Source organism: Sus scrofa, chromosome 14, assembly GCF_000003025.6.
Source record: "Sus scrofa isolate TJ Tabasco breed Duroc chromosome 14, Sscrofa11.1, whole genome shotgun sequence".
NCBI lineage: Eukaryota > Metazoa > Chordata > Mammalia > Artiodactyla > Suidae > Sus > Sus scrofa.
The window spans coordinates 54,191,582-54,214,624 of NC_010456.5; the positions used below are offsets into that span (position 1 = coordinate 54,191,582).

General features: G+C 38.7%; 1 protein-coding gene across 1 annotated transcript in view; it reads right to left on the minus strand.

Moving 5' to 3' along the window:
• Positions 1–23,043, minus strand: part of RYR2 (ryanodine receptor 2) — a 754,552-nt gene that overhangs the window by 539,442 nt on the left and 192,067 nt on the right. The window contains 1 exon segment of the mRNA XM_021072683.1: positions 324–443. Coding sequence (XP_020928342.1) covers positions 324–443 — 120 coding nt within the window.

Here is a 23,043-nt window from a genome sequence, read left to right on the forward strand (position 1 = left end):
TGCACCATTCTCCACCCTGTTACTCTGCTTTTCTTCTCAGCCCTCTTCAGCTCTGAAATTACAGCGCTTATTTACATACTTACTTTCCCACTAGGATGTAAATATTACAGGGGCAAGGACTTTGTCCAGTCCTGTCAACAATCGCACCTGAGTATTGGCAAAGAGCAGGGACCCAGCTGAAAATTTTCTTAATGAATAGTGAATTTTTTTCCTATTTCCTAGTTTTCATGTTCCATAGAAAATTAGCAGGGTGCCCGTGAATAACTTCACTGCCACTGGTAAAACCTGAATATCCTGAATAGCCTGAAAACACTTTATCCCACCTTGGAATTCGAAGTGGACTCCAAGAAGCAGAGTCTGTTGCCAAATCCTTCTGCTGCCAAACATAGTTTTTGTTGTTCTTTCTGGATGGTTGCGGTACACTGCAGAACCACTTCATCATCCTGAAAGAGAAAAAGAGAGAGAAAAGTGAGATTTAGCATGACCTGGACAGTCTAAATCAGACCTAGAAGACTGTTATTTTAGTGCATTTTAAAAATCAGGGAAAAAAGAATGTAAGAACAACTGATCCCCTCCAAAGCCAGAGAATCAATTCCTGGGGTACTTTTATTTGGGGGGGGAAAAAAAAGACAACTGGGTAGGTGGAATAGGGGAAAGTTACTGCCACACAAGGCAATCACCAGTTTTTTCACTACCATTACTGATCCCCAGAGGCGACTGCATGGAAAATGGTAAAATAAAAGATTTTATACATTATTTTAATCATCAAAATTACCAAGAAATGCTCTGACATATTCCTAGGACATTAAGTATCATCAAGAATAGAATAGATTCTACTAGCAGATAACACACACACCATCACACCATCCCAAAACTGACACAGAAAATCGGGTCAATAACAGAACTTATGGGTTCAAGTCAACCCAGAAATTCATTGTAGTTCAACCACACACTGGTGACTTGATCATCTTGAAAACAATTTTAGATTGTTTAAAAATGGACAGAGAGGTGATCTGTTAGTTCCATCCTCTGAAATCCAACACTTGATTTCCAATCAATTCATTAAGCAAGATTACAGGAAAACTACACAAAGGAAAGATGGTGCAAGAGTTGACTCAGTACAGACAGCAAAGGCACAGCAAGAAGCAAGGGCTTCAGAACTAGCAATAGCTGGGTGCCTACCCCAGCTCTGCCACCAACAGACTGACAAGGGAACTGAGACCAAAGAAATCACACAGTGACTGACATACAAAAGGTGCCATATCAACAATAAATGGAAGATATCATTATTTTCTTAACAAAGCATCTCACTTTCACAGGTTCTAAGTGGCAAATGCCTAAAAAGTCCAACCATTTATATTTTGACATTTCAACCTCAAAGAAACAGAACACTTAACAGAGTAGTTAGAAAACAACAACCAAATATACTCTTTGACCCTCTTGATTAACATCAGCGTGAAGAGGTGTATAAGTATATCCTAGAAGGCCCTCATCATGGTTCAACTGTAGGGTGGAGGTGATGAGATGTAATAAATATTCAAAAGCAAAACAAACCTTTGGGGTTCATCTGAAGAATACACTACATCAATCAAAAAAGTGCAGCTCTAATTTAAAAATGCTTATCACACTATGTATTTGCTTTTTTTCCTAAGTGACAGCAGCAATAAATACCTAATAGCTAGTTCATAGCACCAGTCACAGCCAAGTCCAATTTCTTAATAATTACCTTCCAACTATCCCCCCAGGTGCTCATTAATTTCCAGGGAGTATTCAATTGCTACATTTTTAAAGTCAACTGCTTAAAAAAAATAACATTATTTTCACATAATGAGTACATCTGAATATTAATTCATGTTCAGAATGGCTATAATAAAAAATAATGAAGCATCTTTGTAGCTTGTATAATCTGCAAGATCAAAGGTAATCGTGCTTTCTAAGTAGGTAATAACAAAAAACTGACTTGCACTGATGTGCTCGATGTCTGATCAAATCCTACAGCCTTTTACTATCACTGCTCACTTACGCTATGGAGCTAACTCTGGTAGGTTAACTACACTCTTGGGTAAGGCAGACTCTTCTGGATACTGGAGACTATCTAAATACCAGTTAATAAATAATGATTCTAACATACTAATTAAAGACATTTTAGGAACAAGAATAAGAGAAAACAGCAGGGTCCAGGGCAGGGTATTACCCAGTAAGACCCCCAGGAAGAGGAGGCCCACTATATATATACTATCTATACATAGTATTTGAACCATGGTACTATTTTGTATAGTATTTGTTCTATATATACATATATATAGAATATATATATATAGAAAATACTATACACAAATACTATATATATATAGTATTTCTACTAGGGTATTATATACATACATACACATATATATAGAAAATACTATACACAAGTACTTATATATAGTATTTGTACTAGGGTATTATATATATACATATATATAGTGTCCATACATAGTGTTTTATATATACATAGTATTAGAACCGTGTGTGTGTGTGTATATATATACTATATATCTATACTGTATATATAGTACTTGTTCTATGGTACTATATATATATATGTCGTTTATAGTACCATAGTACAAATATACATAGTATTTGCCAGTCCTGGTATTAATTTATTGAATCCTTACAATATCCCTGGAATATACAGACTATCCACACACATATAGATGAGGAAAATGAAGCCCAAAGCACCTTGATCCTCACAGAGGGCTGATCAAACTTATTTCCAGAAACTGATCATTAAACCTAATTTATGTGAATGTAAAGGCCCTTAGCCCCACACTGCTTCCAGAGGCTCCAGTGATTGTTACTATACTTGTTATCTAGATAAATACTTCTTCATCTTTAACATGCAGCCTCTCTCCTGTGGGTCTTCATAAAATGCAAGGTCTCAGGTGTATTCTGCATTTCTTTTTTTTTTTTTTTTGACTTATAGTTGATTACAATGGTGTGTTAGTTTCAAGTGACTGAGATACATATATGCATATACACATAACATATAAATTCCTTTTCAGATTCTTTTTTTTTTTTTTTGGCCTTGGTACACAGCAGACTGATGTGGGAACTTCAGTTCGCAGACAAGGGAATGAACCCAGGCCACCAGGGCCCACTCCTCTTTCAGTTTCTTTTTTTCCATTATAGGTTGTTATAAGATATTGAATGTAGTTTCCTGTGCTATACAATAGATCCTTGTTTGTTACCTATTTTTACACAGTGGTGTGTATACATTTATTCCAAACTTCTAATTTATCCCTCTCCCCTCCTTTCCCCTTTGGTAACCATAGGTTTGTTTTCTATATCTGTGAGTCTATCTCTTTTTTGTAAATAAGTTCATTTGTATCATTTCTTAAGTTTCCACATGTAAGAGATATCACATATTTGCCTTTCTCTGTCTGACTTTCTTCACTTAGTACGATAATCTCCATGTTCATCCATGTCGCTGCAAAGATTCTGCATTTCTAATAAGCGCTCAAGTATGAGGGGGGTCCAGAATGGGCCCAGAAAGGATACAGATCCCAGAAAAGATGTGAAAAATCTTTTTATAAGAGTTCAGAGGCAATCAATAACAGCTGAATATTAAAATAAGTCTGTGTACCTTGGACACAACCAGAAATGAGAGCACATGTAGAGATGCTCATTGATATGTGGTACAAACCAACTATATAAGGGAAAGAAACAAACAAAAAAATGTAGTGAACTACTATATTAAAGTAATAAAACTAACTCACTTTGCAGTTTCCCTCCAATCTAGTGTCTCGACATTGTGTGATGGAGCACTTGGCCATGAAGCCACACTGAGTTCAGGGAGCTCTGCCACCACCACCACCAAGTGAGGCTGTGACTACAACGTTCAATCATGATCCAACTTTGACTGATGGTACCCAGACTGACATACTTATAAGACTAGTCCCGGTTTATCTGGAAACTATTTTTATCTGACATTCCAGTAGGCAAAGAGGTCCTTTTTGACACTAGGTAAAATATACTGAGCACTGATGGACCAAACACCAAGTCACAAACACCTGCCAGTTCCCTTTAATTAACCCATCCTTCATCTCAAAGCGCAGTTTTACTCCAGAACCACCGTGGTTTTACAGCTTACTGACTATGCATTTGCAAAATTTTGCGAAGTAGCTTTGCTGTTTTATAGATAGATAGATAGATAGATAGATAGATAGATCAATCGATCTCCACATCCATGGCATATGGGAATTTCTGAGCCAGGGGCTGAATCTAAGCTGCAGCTGTGACCTACACCACAGCTGTAGTAATGCCAGATCTTTTAACTTACAGTGCTGGACCAGCGATAGAATCTATGTCTCTGCAGTGAACCTATCTGCTGAGTTAGATTCTTAACCCACTGTACCACAGTGGGAATTCCAAGTAGATTTATTTTTAATTATTATAACTCATGTGCACTAAATCTGGTTACTGTCAACACAAACATACATGTGTAAGATACTGCTAAACATACACACACACACACACGTACACACTCACACGTACACACTCACACACACGCAAAATCTATTTTCCAATTCAAAAAGAAAAACCAAACACTGGCTTATACTGATGAAATCCACAGAGTTAATTAACACTGCCCAAGTAGCATAACAATAAGAATATACTGGGAATTCCCATTGAAGCTCAGTGGTTATAAACCCAGCTAGTATCCATGAGGATGCGAGTTTGATTCCTGGACTCGCTCAGCGGGTTAAGGATCCAGCATGGCCATGAGCTGTGGTATATATTGCAGACACAGCTCCGATCTGGTGTTGCTGTGGCTATGGTATAGGCCTGCAGCTGCAGCTCTGATTCAACACCTACCCTGTGAACTTTCATATGCCACAGGTGTGGCCCTAAAAAGGAAAAAAAAAATACATAAAAAATAAAAATAAGAATATATTAAAATATGTCTTTTGGGGGTTATAAAGCTTCTTCTGAATTAGTCACTGCTACCCAGGCCCTCAGGTCCAGACTCCTTACTCTGATTTCTTGCCTTCATATATTGGTCACATGTGCCACTGATGTGGCTTAGCCCTTAAAAACTAAAATCACCCTTAAATATTCACCACCTTTTAGTATACTTTTTGAGTTCCTATGTCTTATGCCTAATACCTAGCACAAAAACTTTTAATTCATAAGAAATCACATTCCATAACCAAAATGAATGGTGTTTACATTGCTAGTTCAATTTTTTAAATTTCAAATTCTGTTCATTAAATAACCATGAATGACTAGCATGATAAAAAGCTACTAACATCTTGCCATTTCTGGAAACACCTGAAACTATATCCAACCCTACTGTATAAAACAAATTTGAAGAAACCAAGTTCTTAACCTTTATAAATTCTGAACAAAATAAATTACAAGAAAACTTTTAGAAGGAACTTCATGAACAATTAGATAAATGACAGTGCTTAAGTAAGAGTGATACCCAGCTTACAGTCACCAAGTCCTATGAAGTCTACTCCATCAATGTGTCTTTCAAATCCATCAGTTTCTCACCACCCTAGCTACCATCATCTCTTGTTTAGACATCTTCAAAATCCATGGAATAGTTTCTTGTTTAGACACTGCAAACCCCCTCCACTCTTGAGGACACATAATCAGCCGCACTTTACTGTTCACTGGCTTAAATCCTTTTACTACATGGTCTATACCAGCCCATCGTCTCCTCCAACCAACCCTCTTCCACTCCTATGCTGCCAAAGGACATCTGCACATACCACTAATCCCATTCTCCATTCTCTAGATAAGACACAAACATCTTTCAAATCTCAGTTCAAGCATCTTCAGATGGAGGTCCTCCGTGACTCACCAGGCTATGCAATTTCTCTATTTTGTGTTCCTATAGTAATATTTTCCTTCCCTCACTTTCTCTAGCTGTCACTATATATTCATTTATGTAATGATGAGAGTACAGTGTCTAATCATGTACCTGGCAAATATAACATACACAATAAATGATTATCATAATCCACTTTGCGATTACTCAGAAACACGTGCTGCCATGCTGACAGACGAGCTGCTAGTTAGGACTGTCAAGATGAGATCCTATTTAATTTCTAATTAAAGTGAGTATTGTACAATCCTGATAAGTGATTTCACGGTTACATGCACCAAGAAATAGGGCAATACTGGAGGAAAAATCACAGATTCTATTAATCCATGAAAAAATTGTAATGCACTGTAAGCATCCATAGCATCGATATAAAACTCAATTGGATCACCGGACAAAAAGTGATCTAGTCCTTCATTCTGTCCCTATTTCCACATAAACATAAGAAATCTTGGATTACAATTCTTTTCATATACAATGTAAGCTACTTAGCCCACCACTCTCTTGAAAAGTCAAAAAATGCTCTTAATAACTCGGGTCATTAAAAAGTCCCTCACATCACACCGGGTACTTCCCTTAGATTCCTATCCGGCTTGTCTTTCAAAATGTTTATTCAGGTTTGGACGTTTTGTAACTGGTTCTCTCCTTCGGTTACATATTGATACTTTTCCTACAAATTAGCTCCAACAAGCTTCACCATCTGCATTGTACCCACTGCTGTCTGTCAAGCAGGTCAAATTAAATCTCAGGAAAACCAGGTGTCTAATGAAAAACCTAAGAGACGCAGACCACCATCCAATTTAGACCACCACACAGAGTAAATGCACCATAGGTATATGCTGGCTTGACTTCCTTTGTTAAATGCTCCCATATTTTTCCTGTGACCTTAAGCTCTTTAGCATAGAGATCAATTATTTATAAAGGGAAAGCCAGCACTACAATAATGCATTCCAGGCAATTTTGTGATAAGTAAATAAGGCATCATTTCTATACCAAAAGCTGCCAAGTCTTCTGGAATAATACAAGATGGAAAATAATTATCACATAACAGCATCAACAGCTTCTTTCAAACACTGATTTATCACTTAAAAGATTTTCTGAGGACATAATATATGCTAGGAAATGTTCTAAGCTCTTGAGACAATTTACTAAATAATCAAAGATCCCTGAATTTATTAGGCTTACATTCTGGAAGGGAAGAGAGAGGCAAAAAAAAAACAAACAAACAAACAAACAAAAAAAAAACACAATAAATTTGCAAATTATGTTAAAGGGGAAAGTATGTTTTTTAAAAATGAAATGGGATTAGGAGATCACAGTGCTGCTGTGGTAGGGAAGGCTGAAATTATGAACAGAACTGTCAGGCTTCAAAGAGGCCAAGACTTGAAGCAGGAAGGGGAATTAGCTGTGTGAGTATATGCAGAATGAGCATTCCAGCCGAAGGCCAGTGAAAGCCTGGCAGGCAGAAGAGTTGATGGCATGTTCAAGAAACAGAAAGGATGTCACTGCAGCTGGAGTGAAGTCAGCCAGGCAGAGGATGGTGAGACATGAGGTCGGAGATAACGGAGCCAGATCAAGAAAGGCCCTGAGCTCAGTGTCAGATCTTTGGCTTTTATGGAGGGACTGGGGAGCCTGTGCCATGAACTAATCACAGCTGCAGGGAGGCAAGGAAGAAGTGGGGTGACCTAGTGGGAATCAGTGCAACCATTCAGGGGTTGTGATGATAACTGAGACCAGAGCATTAACAGTGGAGCTGGAGAGAAATGGTCCAGTCTGGATACACTGTGCTTTGATTGAGGGCCTCCTACATTTCAGGAATTGTGATAAATGGTCCAAGTTTATCTCATTTATTCCATTACCACGTCTAACTCTTCTGGCATATGGCCAAAGTCTTAACTATACTATTTTGTTTTCTTATAGCAAAGATGGATTTCTCAGAGCAAATGAGCTGAGGCAATTCAAAGCAAAGCAGCCCATATTTGTGGCCTCACACTGAGTCTGTATTTACTCATTTAAAAAATAAGGCAGTCCTCAGTCTACACATTAGCACAGGACCATAAATATGACCATGCAACCATATGATCCAACTATCCCACTTCTGGGCATATATCTGGACAAAACATTGATTCAAAAAGATACATGCCCCCTATGTTCACAGAAGCATTACTCACAATAGTCAAGGCATAGAAACAACCTAAATTCCATCAACAGATTAATGGATTAAGATGTGGTACATATAGATAATGGAATACTACTCAGCCACAAAAAGGACAAAATAATGCCATTTGCAACAACATGGATGCAACAAGAGATTCTCTTAGTAAGTGAAATAAGTCAGAAAGAGAAAGACAAATACCACATGGTATCACATATGTGGAATGTAAAATGTGTCTTAAATGATCCTACCTACAAAACAGAAACAGATCACTGACATGGAGAGTAGACTTGTGGTTGCCAACGGAGTGGGGCAGAGGGAGTGGGATGGACAGGGAATGTGGGGATGGTAAATGCAAACTATTACATTTAGAATGGATAAGCAATGAGGTCCTACTGTAAAGCACAGGGAACTATGCCCAATCGCATGATTGGGTCACTATGCTGTACAGCAGAAATTGACACAACACTGGAAATCAGCTATACTCTAATAAAAAAAAAAAAAGGCAAATAAGCAACTTTGGGGAAAATTGTATATGAATTGTTCCTTGACCTTTAAAATTTCTTGTCTGAACATTAAAAACTCTCTCTACTATCAGATGTAAAAGTACAGAAAAATGAAAAGAGTGAAACTAATATTTGTTTAGTATGCTATCATTATACTAGAAACATTGAGAATTCAAGTATTTATTTCTTTGTAAAACATTAAGAGGAGTTCCCTGGTGTTCTAACAGGTAAGGACTCAGCATTGTCAATGCTGTGGCTAGGGTTCAATCCCTGGCCCTGGAACTTCTATAAGCCATGAGTGCAACTAAAAATTAACAAACAAACAAAAAACACACTTACTAAGAGCAGTTCGAACAGCACATGCCTTATCCTTCTCATTTTAACTTCCCCATAGAATGAGCATCTCGTCAAATGCCTTGGTGAATGGTCATATCCCTACATGTGGACCATTCTCTAATTCTCTAGCATTTTCAATGTTATGGAATGCCTCTAAGAGTTCTTCAATGTGAATTTTCTGCCACTTTCACTTCCTCTGGGACTTTTTTCTTTTTTTTCTTTTTTTTTTAGGGCTGCACCTGCAGCATGTGTAGGTTCCTAGGCTAGGGGTCCAATTGGAGCTAAGTCACAGGCCTACACCACAGCCACGCCAGATCCAAGCCATGTCTACGACCAGCACCACAGCTCATGGCAACATCTGCCATATCCTTTGGAACTCATTAAAATATTTGATAAAAGAATTCAATAGATCACCTTGCTTTCAATTACCACATTCCCAAGTTTCCTTCTTACCCTAAAACCCAGGAAACAGGAGTGGCAATAAACCAAGAGGGCTGGGGGTCATGGCCCCAGGGGTAGGCAAGAAGGTGACCCTCTCTGCAGGGCGTTTCAACACCCAAACAAAACCCATAAAGAGTTGGTCTTCTTTCTATTATCACCATGTGCAGCCCTAAAAATAAAAACTGAAAAGAAGAAGAAAAAGGAGAAGGCTCTGGAGAAGTTTCCAGCTAAACAAGGACTAGAAGTCTTTTTTACTCATAATACAGCTATAGAAGTTGCTCTGTGCTGATGACTATTAAGCAAAAGTATATAGACAAAATGCCATGGAAGAATTTATGGACTCTGAGGACAGCATCAGCCACTTGCCTGAGTAGTAGTGTCAGCTGAAGGGGAACCCGAGAGAAACACCCAAATATCAGAAATGATCAAGACATCAGACCCCTCACTTAACTTCCCAGAGTCACAAGAGGCAGCTATGCAAACATCAGGGAGAAGGCAGAATGCTTCCTCTGACTATGTAAACAGTGTATCCACGCCTTTCTAGTCCTTGTTTAGTAGAAAAGATCACGCCTCTCAGAAAGAAGAAATTACCTCTTTCATCTTTAGTACACTAAATCAGGAACTCCATCAGCATGGAGTAAATTTACTGTACCAATAAGCCCTAAGTAAAGCCTTTGGGTTCCCCAACAATTTTACAGTCACCAACCACCTGACCAAAGTCAGATTCTGCTGGTCCCCTCACAGGCAGGCAGCACCGAGATTTTAGCTTCCTGCTAGCTAAGACTTAAAACCAATAAAAGCTGGAAACTTCTCCAGAGCCTTCTCCTTTTTCTTCTTCTTTTCAGTTTTTATTTTTAGGGCTGCACAGGCAGGCTAGGGATTAAATCGAAGCTGCAGCTGCCAGCCACAGCCACACCAAATCCGAGCTGCATCTGCTACCTACACCACAGTTCATGGCAATACCAGATCCTTAACCCACTAAGCATGGCCAGAGATCCAGCCTACATCCTCATGGATGCTACTTGGGTTCATAACCTGCTGAGCTACAGTGGCAAGTCCACCAGAGCCTTTCTTAAATGTCACAGAAAAAAATAGAAACATAAAACAAGAATAAAGCCTTAATCTTATGAGGAGCCAGAAATAATGATATTTCATAGGTGTATACTCTCCTTACAACTTAACATGCCCAAAACATAAATTTTTCTTTAATTCCCCCCATTGTTGCCACCCCCATAGTTCCTTATCTCCATAAGTAGCCAAAGTAATTAAAATCAGATGCGTGGGCACCTGATACTTTAGTATTTCTATCTACTAACTGTATTCCTTTTACCTGCCCTCCAACATGCCAGGCCTCGTGTAACTCACCTTCTCATGGTCCACCAGGCCCCACATGACCTATTTCCTCCTACCTCTGCTACAGTCTCTCGCATCTTTCTCCATTTTGCTTGTTACAATCCAGATATTGATGTGACTTTGGGGTTCCTCAAATGCAGAAAGCCCTTTTCCATCTTGAGTCCTTTGCTTGTTTTCCCTTTGCCAGAAATGTTCTTCCATGGGACCTTTGCAAAGTTCTCCTTCCCATTCTTGAGGTCTTACCTTATGGTCTTTTTCTCTCCTTATCCCCATCCCAGCCTCACTCTTGTTCCTTTATAACACGGACCACACCCTCTAACTGCTTTATTTAACTACCCTTTTCTCCAAGTATGTACATTATATGAAGACTTTTTTTTTTTTTTTTTTTTTTTGCCTTTTTGCCTTTTTGCCATTTCCTGGGCCACTCCTGTGGCATATGGAGGTTCCCAGGCTAGGGGTCTAATTGGAGCTATAGCTGCCTACACCACAGCCACAGCAATGCCGGATCCGAGCTGCGTCTGCGACCCACACCACAGCTCACAGCAACACTGGATCCTTAACCCACTGAGCGAGACCAGGGATCGAACCTACAACCTCATGGTTCCTCGTCAGATTCATTAACCACTGAGCCATGACGGGAACTCCCATGAAGACTTTATCTACCTTGTTTATGCCGTATTCCTAGGACCCAGCACAGAGTAGTTATTCATAAAGGACGTCTCAAGAAGAAAACAATAAATGAATTCTTTCCATGCCTTTCAAAGGGAAGGGAGTTACCATGTGTTATATGCTAGAACTACCTCCTCCCTGGGGGAGCCAACAGCCAGCTGGCACCTCTGTCCCAGGTGCTGTCCCTTAATAACACATTAAGGGAATGTCCACGTCAGTTCTGTTTATCAGCTTCTACCCAACACAGAGCACAGCATCCGGATCGAACAGACAATGAATAAATGATGAGCTCTATGAGTAAGGTACCATTATTATACTTATGAGTGCTATGCTTATGGTTACCTTACAGGTGAGAGATAGAGGCACTGTGATAGTAAATCATTTGCCCATGGTTACCCATAAGTGGATCAATGCAATTTAGATCTAGGTCCACCTGACTGCTGTAACCCAGAATCCTAATCACTATTCTGTGCTGCCTCTCATAATAATAAAAAAAATCACTGTGCTAACAGTCTGGCTGGGGAAATGGAGAAATCTACCCGCAAACTGACTAAGCCTCTGCTTTCCTTTTATCGAGTATGTCTTTAATGATGTGGCTACAGATAAAGTGAATAAAGTTACTATAGGAAGACTGAATTGTGTTCAAAATAAAAACCAAATGAAAATCCTATGAAAACCAAACTTACATAAAATAATAAGCAAATTTCTTTGAATGTTGGAACAGTAGACAAGGGGGAGATGAGAAAGAGAAGGTTGGCTGTATCACTGGTAGGTAATTAAAATCGAGTCAATAATTAAAATTTACACTGAGAAAGGGCTGTCCAAAGTAGTGCTACTGAATGGATTTTTAAGTAAGGGCAGAGAAAGGCAGAGTAGAAGACAGAGATCAATATGGATAAAAGAGGAGGAAGGGACTTCTTAAACTTTCATTTTAGAGAGGGAAAAATACAAGTTTAAATGTATATTACCAGGCTACTGTAGAAAGAATGAATGTATTAACATCTGCCATATCCTTTGGAACTCATTAAAATATTTGATAAAAGAATTCAATAGATCACCTTGCTTTCAATTACCACATTCCCAAGTTTCCTTCTTACCCTAAAACCCAGGAAACAGGAGTGGCAGTAAACCAAGAGGGCTGGGGGTCATGGCCCCAGGGGTAGGCAAGAAGGTGACCCTCTCTGCAGGGCGTTTCAACACCCAAACAAAACCCATAAAGAGTTGGTCTTCTTTCTATTATCACCATGTACAGGCAATTCTAAACACTGTCAGGGAATAGAGTTCTATCCACCTGGCTGGCTGCTCCTCCCTCTGCATGTAGACCACGTAGGAGGGCTGCTAAAGCACCACAGGAAAGCCACACACACACACACACACGCTGGTGTATTAAACAGCACAACTACATAGCATACAAATGATTTATGGAGGCAGATACAATCCCACAATCTAATTCCAACTAGAGAAGAACTGAGGTAGGTCAGGACTTATGTATCCATAAGCCTACATGAAATATCATGATATGATATATCCCTTCTATTCTATTCTATTTTATTTCAAAACATGTAAAAAAATGTTGAAACTGCCCCCATAAATATAACCAACAACTTTGTGATGGCAAACTGTATTTCTTAATAGACAGTAGTAAGGAAGAAAAAAAAAAAACACTTCCCAGAGACTAGGAGATGAGGAAACGTCTTTGTTCTTAGGTTATAAATCCTTGAAAATGTTTCGGAGTTCCCGTTGTGACGCAGTGGTTGGCGAATCCGACTAGGAACCATGATGTTGTGGGTTCGGTCCCTGGCCTTGCTCAGTGGGTTAAGGATCCGGAGTTGCCGTGAGCTCTGGTGTAGGTTGCAGACGTGGCTCAGATCCCGAGTTGCTGTGACTGTGGTGTGGGCTGGCGGCTGCAGCTCCAATTAGACCCCTAGCCTGGGAATCTCCATATGCCGTGGGAGTGGCCCTAGAAAAGGCAAAAAAAAAAAAAAAAAAAAGACAAAAAAAAAGAAAAATAAGTTTCTGAAATATTTTAACAGTTGTGATTTTTTTAATTGGACTTTTTTTTTTTTTTTAAATAAAGGAAAACAGGAGTTCCCATCGTGGCGCAGTGGTTAATGAATCTGACTGGGAACCATGAGGTTGCGGGCTCAGTCCCTGCCCTTGCTCAGTGGGTTAACGATCCGGCGTTGCCATTAGCTGTGGTATAGGTTGCAGACGCAGCACGGATCCCGCATTGCTGTGGCTCTGGCACAGGCTGGCAGCTACAGCTCCAATTAGACCCCTAGCCTGGGAAACTCCATATGCCGCGGGAGCGGCCCAAGAAATGGCAAAAAAAGGACAATAAATAAATAAATAAATAAAGGAAAACAAAGAGGAGTTCCCATTGCGGCTCAGCAGAAATGAATCTGTCTAGCATCCATGAGGACGCAGGTTTGATCCCTGGCCTTGCTCAGTGGGTTAATGATCCGGTGTTGCTCTGAGCTGTGCTGTAGGTTGCAGACACAGCTTTGATCTGGTGTTACTGTGGCTGTAGTGTAGCCCTGTAGCTATAGCTCCGATTTGACCCCTAGCCTAGGAACCTCCACATGCCACAGATGTGGCCCTAAAAAGACAAAAAAAAAAAAAAAAAAGGAAAATGAAGAGCTTAATACATCCTGGACAACATAGGAGGTTATATATAGAATAACAATGGAAGCAGCTTACAAAACTCAAGCATTTAATTTCATCTTTGTCATGAGAGAATTTGACCTGCAAGTAAAAACTCAGATCTAGAAAGACTAAACATATTTCGGACATTCTCAGTGTCTGTTTCACGGGTAATAGAGATTAGGGTTGGTAGACACAGTCACCAATAGTAATGTCAACATAAATGGATCGTTTTCCCTTTTCCACTTAGAAAGTGGCATGTATAAAATCCACACCTGTGTTCCCAGCCCTGAAAGGATCTCAATTTCTTACTTGGTATTGAAGATGGCTTTGTGAATAAAGACAAATCTGTTAAAACTCATCTTAATATATGGGCTGAGTATGAGACTGTCATGCTGACTTTCTCATATCTACACCATGGAAGACAATCACAGAAACAGCTAGTAAGGAAAACTAGCACTCATGTTTGCACATAAAGCATTAACATCGAACCCTGAGACAAGCAGAGTAATTAATATTCAATAACATCTCCCTGTCACCTGGTTGATGCTCAGGCATAAAGTATTAAGAGACCAAACGAGTGCCAGATGGGTAACTCCCAGGAGTCATTCTGCAATTACACCAGAGAGTCTTACCTATTGTACAAGCTGTTTTTGAGATATTATGCTTCTATGCAAAATTCAGTGTATTTAATCATTTTATTCTGAAATATATAGTAGTGATGCAGAGCAGATCAGACCCATATTCAAGTGTAAAAATGTGTATATATGATAGATCATATTTTGGTTGAGATGCAGGTGCGTTTTAGAACATTCAGAGTCATCCTCTTCCTCCCTGCAGAGCAAATGAGATCCATGTTTGAGTATAAAAATATGCATATATGATAGAGCATATGTTGGTTGAGATGGCATGCACACTTTAGAACATTCAAAGTCATCCTTCTCTCTGCAGAACAGCAGAGACCTGGGGAAAGCAGTAGAGATTCCCAAAGATGCACGCCAGACTCAGATGGCATAGACCATGTCGAAGTCTTCATGAGAAAACAACTGCGTACGAATCATCACAACATTTTAAGGAAGGATAATGAAAAACTGGTATGCTAAGGAAGAATGCAGAAAAGCCAAGAAAACATAGAGAAGTAATTTTAGAGGCAATTTTCAAGATCTGAATCTATATATCAAAAACTCTTTATTTCAAAATAAAGTGATTTCAGACTCCTTAGGATACTTCTGTATTACATTCAGATAGGTAGGTAGGTAGGTAGATAAAAGATAGACACTCTCTCTCTTGCTCCCTCTGTTACAGGTACAATTCTATGACCTCCAGTAAGTGTATTTTTTCTATTACTGCAAGCACAAGGATAAATTTTTAAGACTAATCAAAAAATAAATAGCAGCTGCCTGTAAAGATATATAGTATACCACCTCTAAGAAAATAAACATCAAACAGTTTTTAACAATAACAGAGTATGAAATAATATTATTTATAGAAATTATTTTAATCTTATTTCTGGGATATGTTTTTGATATGTATCTCCTCACTTGCAAGTTTATGCAACGGTTTCATAGCTCAAAATGTAGGGACAGGAAGTTCCCATAGTAGCACACTAGTATCCATGAGGATGCAGGTTTAGTCCCTGGCCTCACTTAGTGGATCAGGGATCCAGCGTTGCTGTGAGCTGTGGTGTAGGATGAGGATACGTCTTGGATCCCATGTTGCTGTGGCTGTGGTATAGGCCAACAGCTGTAGCTCCAATTCAACCCCTAGCCTGGGAACTTCCATATGACACAGGTGTGGCCCTTAAAAGCAAAAAAAAAAGTATAGACAGAACATTTGACTATGGATTCATAGACTTGTTTTTGAAAACATGATGAAATGTGAGTTTGCAATTTCAGCCTCCAATTTATTTCTGTAATTGGCAAACCTATTAAATTTTGTTCCTGCTAATTAGAAATGTAATTCTCTAATTAAAATGGAGATTACCATCCAGCACCAAACTTCCATATTTTCACAGGCTTTCAATAAATCACCTCACCTTTCATACTATCTCTAAATATTTCAGCTGAGTGCTTTACTCTGACCTGGGAATGAATCAATGAACCAACAAATTGCACCTGAGCATTAAACTATTTCGGAGAAGAATTCAGGTTGTACATCTGCACCTAGAAAGTGAATACAAGCAAAACAGCAAATTTCACCTTTTCTGTGGTTCTCACTCAGCTTAACACAAGAATTATAAAGATCACCAAAAGGTTACTTTGTACATGAAGCAAAATCATGATCCAAATAGCAGGGCCAGCTTTTGAAAAGCTTAGTGTTGAGCTCAAAAATGCCAGTTTACAAGGGGTCAAATATAATGGATGGAAAACATGAAAGATACCCAGAGAAACACAAGAAATCTTGTGGTTGTGCAACAAAAGCCCCTGGAATCCAATCAGAAAGCCAGGATCTGAAACCCGTGTTCAACACTTCCAAGCTGTTATCCTAGGCAATTCACTTATCACCTTTTTGTTTGTTTGTTTCCTTTGTTGGCTACCCTGTGGCATATGGGGTTCCTGGACCAGGGGTCAGATCTGAGCCGTAGTTGGGACCCAAGCCATAACTGCAGCAATGCCAGATCCTTAAACCACAGCACTAGGCCCAGGAATGAACCCATGCGCCAGAGCTCCCAAGATGCCATTGGTCCCATTGCACCATAGCGGGAATTCCTCACTTATCGCTGTATCCTCAATATTTTCATCTATTAGGTAGAAGATATATAATAATAAGTTTTAGAATAAGAATAGAATCCTAAATATATGTGTATAATAAATTATATAATAATAATAACTTGTCCATCTACATAACTATCAATATTATAGCACTGAATAATGTGAATTAAGTGGAAAGCATTACTTTTGGGGTAAATTCACTCAATTTAAATCCCAACTGTCCAGCTCTCCTTTTACTAATCACTGTTATTGTCAGTATTTTCATCTATGAGATAACACCTAACTTTCAAGGTTGTTGTGAGAGATTAAATTAATCAAGAATATATGCAGTTCCCGTTGTGGCACAGCAGAAACGAATTCGACTATAAAGCATGAGGCTGTGGGTTTGATCCTTGGCCTCACTCAGTGGGTTAAGGATCTGGTGTTGCCGTGAGCTGTGGTGTAGGTCATAGATGCGGCTCAGATCCCGAGTTGCTGTGGCTGTGGTGTAGGCCAGTAGCTGTAGCTCCAATTAGACCCCTAGCCTGGGAACCTCCATATGCCACGGTGTGGCCCTAAAGATTAAAAAAAAAAGGAATGTAAGATTTACTATAAACAATAATGGAAAAGAATATAAAAAGAATACATGCATATGTATAAGTGAATCACTTTGCTGTATAGCAGAAATTAACACAACACTGTCAATCAATTATACTTCAAATAAAATTTAAAAAGAATATAATATAGACAAACTTGCCAGGAAAGGGTGCCCAAAATATAAAAGATCAGTAACATTGTTACTTCATCAGTCCTATTTTTGTGAGGAGTAAGTTTCACTCACTCACTCACTCAAAACATGACCACCAACACAGCAGAACAAGTTCTTGTACCCATGGAGCTTAGACTCAAGGAAAAGATAATAAGTAAATGAATAGTTATAAAATTTAACATCCAAGAGCAGTAATAGCCAAGAATACAAACGGACAAGGTCAAAGTCATCAAGAGTCATGAAGGAGATTATATAATGGGCTGGTCAGAATCAGTCTCTCTGATGAGAGGACAATGGACAAATATCAGAATAAATTTGAGACTGATCATGTGGAACGTTCCAAGAAGGGAGCACAGCAAACACAGAAACCCCTGCACTGGGAAACGGTCTGGTGATTTCCAGGAAGGGAGAGGTTCTGGGGGATGAGTAAGAGAAACGAGGTCAGAGACTTACCGGGGCTAGAGCTAGAGGGGCTTGGAGGCCATGAGAAAGGAATCTGGAGTTTGGTCCAAGTATGATGGGAGCCATGAAGGGTGATGAGCAGAGGAGTGATATGACTCATTTCCACTTTATTTTTTTGTTAATTTGTATAATGATTTTTTTCAGCATCATTTCCACTTTAATCAATCTGGCTGTGAAGTTGGGAGCACATATATTAACTGAGAGGTTACTAAGTAAAAGATGATGGGGGTTTCCATAAGGGTGCTGTCTGTTGGAAAGTGGTCAGAATCTGGATATAAGTTAAAAGTAAGAGTTGACAGGATATGGGCTAGAGCTAGAAAAGAATGATTTTAAGGTTTCAAGCCTGAACACCTGGTTAAATGCTGGTACCAAGTACTGAAATGAGGAACACTGAGGGGAAGCAATTTGCAGCAGGGGAGGGGCACGTGGAAGGCAAGTTTGGGAAAATTAGGTTTGTAATGACTTTGATCCAAAGGAGATCTCAAGGAGGCAGCTGGAGATATGTCTGGAACAGCATGGAAGTACCTTAGAAAACTATACATAGAACTACCATATGACCCAGCAATCCCAATCTTGTGCATATATCCAGACAAAACTTTCCTTTAAAAAGACACATGCACCTGCATCTTCACTGCAGCTCTATTCACAATAGCCAAGACATGGAAACAACCCAAATGTCCATCGACAGATGACTGGATTTCGAAGATGTGGTATAGATACACAATGGAATACTACTCAGCCATAAAAAGAACAAAATAACATTTGCAGCAACATGGATGGAACTAGAGACTCTCATACTGAGTGAAGTAAGTCAGAAAGAAAAAGACAAATACCATATGATATCACTTGTATCTGGAATCTAACATACGGCACAAATGAACCTTTCCACAGAAAAGAAAGTCATGGACTTGGAGAATAGACTTGTGGTTTCCAAGGGGGGAGGGAGAAGGAGTGGGATGGACTGGGAATTTGGGGTTAAAAGATGCAGACTATTGCGTTTGGAATGGATTAGCAATGAGATCCTGCAGTGTAGCACTGGGAACTATGTCTAGACACTTACAACGGAGCATGATAAGGTGAGAAAAAAGAATATATACATGTACGTGTAACTGGGTCACCATGCTGTATGGTATTAAAAAAATGTATTGGGGAAATAACAATTGATTACAATTAAAAAATAAAATAAAATACTACAGAAATATGTGGTATTATAATTTAAAAATGGGAGAAGAAAGGTAATGGCTGAGTAGAAAGAATAAAACGCAAGTGTGGATGTGGACACAGGTTGGATGTGGCACATCAAGTATTAGAGCCCACTGGGGAGAGAAAACAGGAAAATAACTGATTATACTAAACGTGTAATACTGCACGATGACAGAAAAAAGATCAAGATGCAGACAGAGTATGGATGAACCACACTGGGAGTGTCATCATGGCCTCCTGCTGTGCCTTTATGGCTACCTTTTAAAAATATTTAAATTGAGGTATAGTTAATTTACAATGTTTCAGAATTTAGCAAAGTGATTCAGATTATATCAATTTTTCAGATTCTTTTCCATTATTGATATTGAATATAGTTCCCCATGCTATACAGTAGGTCCTTATTGTTTGTCTATTTTATATACAGTAGTGTAGATCTGTTAAATCTACCTTTTAATGCAACAGACTTCTCTAAATTCTCTGCCTGCTATCCAGTTCAATTCGTTCCAGTACAACTTTAGGTACATTAGGAAAAGCTGTTACAATCACCTAAAAAAGTGTCCTTCTGTAGAGACAAAGTATAAATTACTCTGTAAATCATGAAGTAGACTGATGGACTTCCTCTTCAGGACTGTGATTCACACATCTATCATACTTTCAGCTTTTGTCTTTCTCTTCCTAGACTACATTCCCCAAGGACAAGGACGATGTCTCATTCATGCTGCACTTGTGTCAGCCATCATACTCAGGATATAATAGATGTTCAATAAATGTTTGATGGATGAGCAGATGAATTAAAAGACACAAATTTTAAAAACCAACAAAACTCCTGTCAACATGAGTTAAAAGAGCAATTCTCTCACTTTCTAGCTGGTTAACCTTGGAATAATCCACTACTGTGAGACTTGGTTATCTTATTCATTAAAAAGAAAACTACCCTTAGCTATAACATATGGTTATTATAAAGATTAAATTAAATGAAACATGAAGTCCTTTGCAAACTATGAAGTACCATATACTAGTTGGCTACTATTAACAACCATGTAACTGGTAACTTGGACTAGAAACAGAGGTCAGAAACAAGGTCATACACAGTTTCGGGAGCATGGCAAATCAACTAAGACTTGATCATCCAAGAAACCTCGTACTAGGTCAATATTATCAAGAAAAGACACACACTGGATTAAACAACATAAAGCTTAAAAGAAAATATAAAAGGATATATATCCACTACGAGAAATGCATAAACTGCAGTTCATCTGGACAAAGAAATCACTAACCTTCCAAAAGCACTCATCAAAAATTTCATCCAGAGGGAAACTGGCATTTTAAATTCCACTGGTTTCTGACAGCCTATGAAGGATGTTTATTTCAACAACTTTTTAAATCTTTAGATTAAAAAAATATCTAAGAGGACATTCAATGTCTAGCCATCCTTGTATGTCTTTTAAAATCCAAATTGGATTTTTCAGAAATCTCTCAATGTTAAAATAGTGTTACAACTCTATTTTCTTGAGTCTTATTATGAAAATTAGGTTCACTCCTTCATTGCTTTATATGTCACTTAGAGCAAATATGCACTTACATTAAAACATCTTTTTCTCTCTCTTCCTAGCAATCAGAAGGTATAAAGACTATATTACAAGAAAGAACTAAGTTTCTTATGAATTAAGAAAGAAGGAATTTCCTGCCTGGCATTTTCTGGATGATTACTGATGAGGGAAAATAAAAACCTAGAAAACATCACCTCAGTTCTTGTTGAAAATATCTTGGCCAAAGATGATTTAATCAAATCGGAACCAAAACTCAATTGAAAACAGTATTTCTCTTTTGAGATAAATGGATTTTTTTTAGTTAGGTATCACCTTTTATGATTCTAGTCAGATACTATGAAGACCCCTAAGCATCATGATTTATAGTCAAGATTTTGGGAATACCATGGGAACCTCCAAATTTTTGCTCACCCTCTCCTTATGTTAGTTACACTGTAACTTTCAAATTTAAGACTCACCTAAGATATCCTGGAGTCTTTCTGGTTTCTATCTTTGCCTTTATCATAACCAGCAGTAGTAATCCTCTCAAAACAGTCATCTCTGCCCTCCACTCCCACAAGGTTCTATGCACCTTTTCCAGTTACCTACACACCCCATCAAGAGGATCTTTGTCCTGTAGAACTTTTCTCTTTTGTCTGTTCCTCCCACGGTGCAGCGCACTCCTGACTCATCTACAATGGCCAGCAAGGGGCAGCTTATTATTAAGCTGTCATGGGAGCCCCTTGTCCTAGTCAACTTTGGAAACAGGAAGTCTCCCGTGCAGTTGAACACAATGAAGCTTCCAACCAACCAGCACCTTGAAGGTTCCATGACATCTGAGTGGGCTTGTTTTCTAACGTTTCCTTCACCCTGGAGTTTCCATAACTACATCTTTTATTAAAGATTACCCCTGATGGGAACCCTTCTGCAATGAATGGGTGGCGCCCTGAGCATGAAAGCCTGTGTGATTTAAACCTGCATAGCCAAAGGAAATGACAAGAAAAGTGGAGCCGGAGCTACAAAGCTGACTTTATAGAAATAATTAGTTTTTTTAGGCCTCAAATGCTTCCTTTTCCTGTGCTATTTTATGGTCTTGAAGGTCTTCTCATTTCCCTTATTCTCAAACAATTCATAGAAAAATCAAGAAATACAATTGCTGTAGAATTCTTTATGATAAACTATGAACTATTTAAACATCCCTTCTTCCACATTAAAATAAAAAATAGATAAAAAGCAACGTTTAAACCAGTGCCAGTCCCAGATGGGATAAAATTCAAAAAGATATCTTTCAATTCATACCAATAATCACTTACATAATAACACAGAGGCTCAAAGAAATATAACAAGGGCAAAACTTTTTATTCACCACATTAAAATTGATAATCAAGTATTTTAAATTGTCCATTGCTTGGCTGAATTTATAAATTAACCTAGTGGTCATTATATCACTGAATCAAACTGTTAAAAACATTTAAAAAGTAAAAATCATCATGTGTAAACCTATTTCTGAGCAAGAACCAAAATCAAATACATAAGAAGACAAAAGCTGCAAACAACCAAGTCAAAAAGACATGAAAGTAGAGGGAGTTTCAATTACTTTCAAAATAAGTAAGAAGTTATCAATGTTATGTGAGGATTACAATAATTCAGAAAAAAAATACAACTGTCCAAAAAGCAAATATACCTGCCTAACAATGAACAGAATTAACAATTATTCTATAATGCTGCTGGCATAGAAGGGGTCAACTGGCACGACAAAGCAGTAGGACCAGGAAAGAAAACATTACAACACTCAGGGCACAAGGTGACTTTAGATTAAGGCCAATTCTACAATCAAAGCAGATGTTCAACAACTGATGACTGATAAAACTGTTTAGAGTCCATGAGGAGACAGAGATTTCCCAAATTAAAATGAGTCTACAGAGTTTCTCTAATTAGCACTGTCCTTTCAGAATGTTATCTTTGTTGAGTTTCTCTTCCCACTTTGATACATCATGGAAAACTCAATTTACATCAAACTGAGTCTACATTTGCAGAAGGCTCGTTTGTTTTGCTTTGTTTGTTTGTCTTTTTAGAGCCGCACCTGCAGCCTATGGAAAGTTCCAGGCTAGAGGCTGAATTACAGCTGCAGCTACCAGCCTACACCACAGCCACAGCAACATGGGATCCAAGCCATATCTGCAACCTATACCACAGCTCATGGCAATGCCAGCTCCTTAACCCACGGAGCAAGGCCAAGGATCGAACACACAACCTCATGGATATTAGTTGGGTTTGTGACCACTGAGCCACAACAGGAACTCCTAGAAAGCTTGTTTTTGACAGTTCTGTGATCTCCAGCTATTTATGTGTTGTAATGGAAATGAACTTTCCCTGCACATGCTCACCCTACATCCTTACTATTGTAAGACCCTG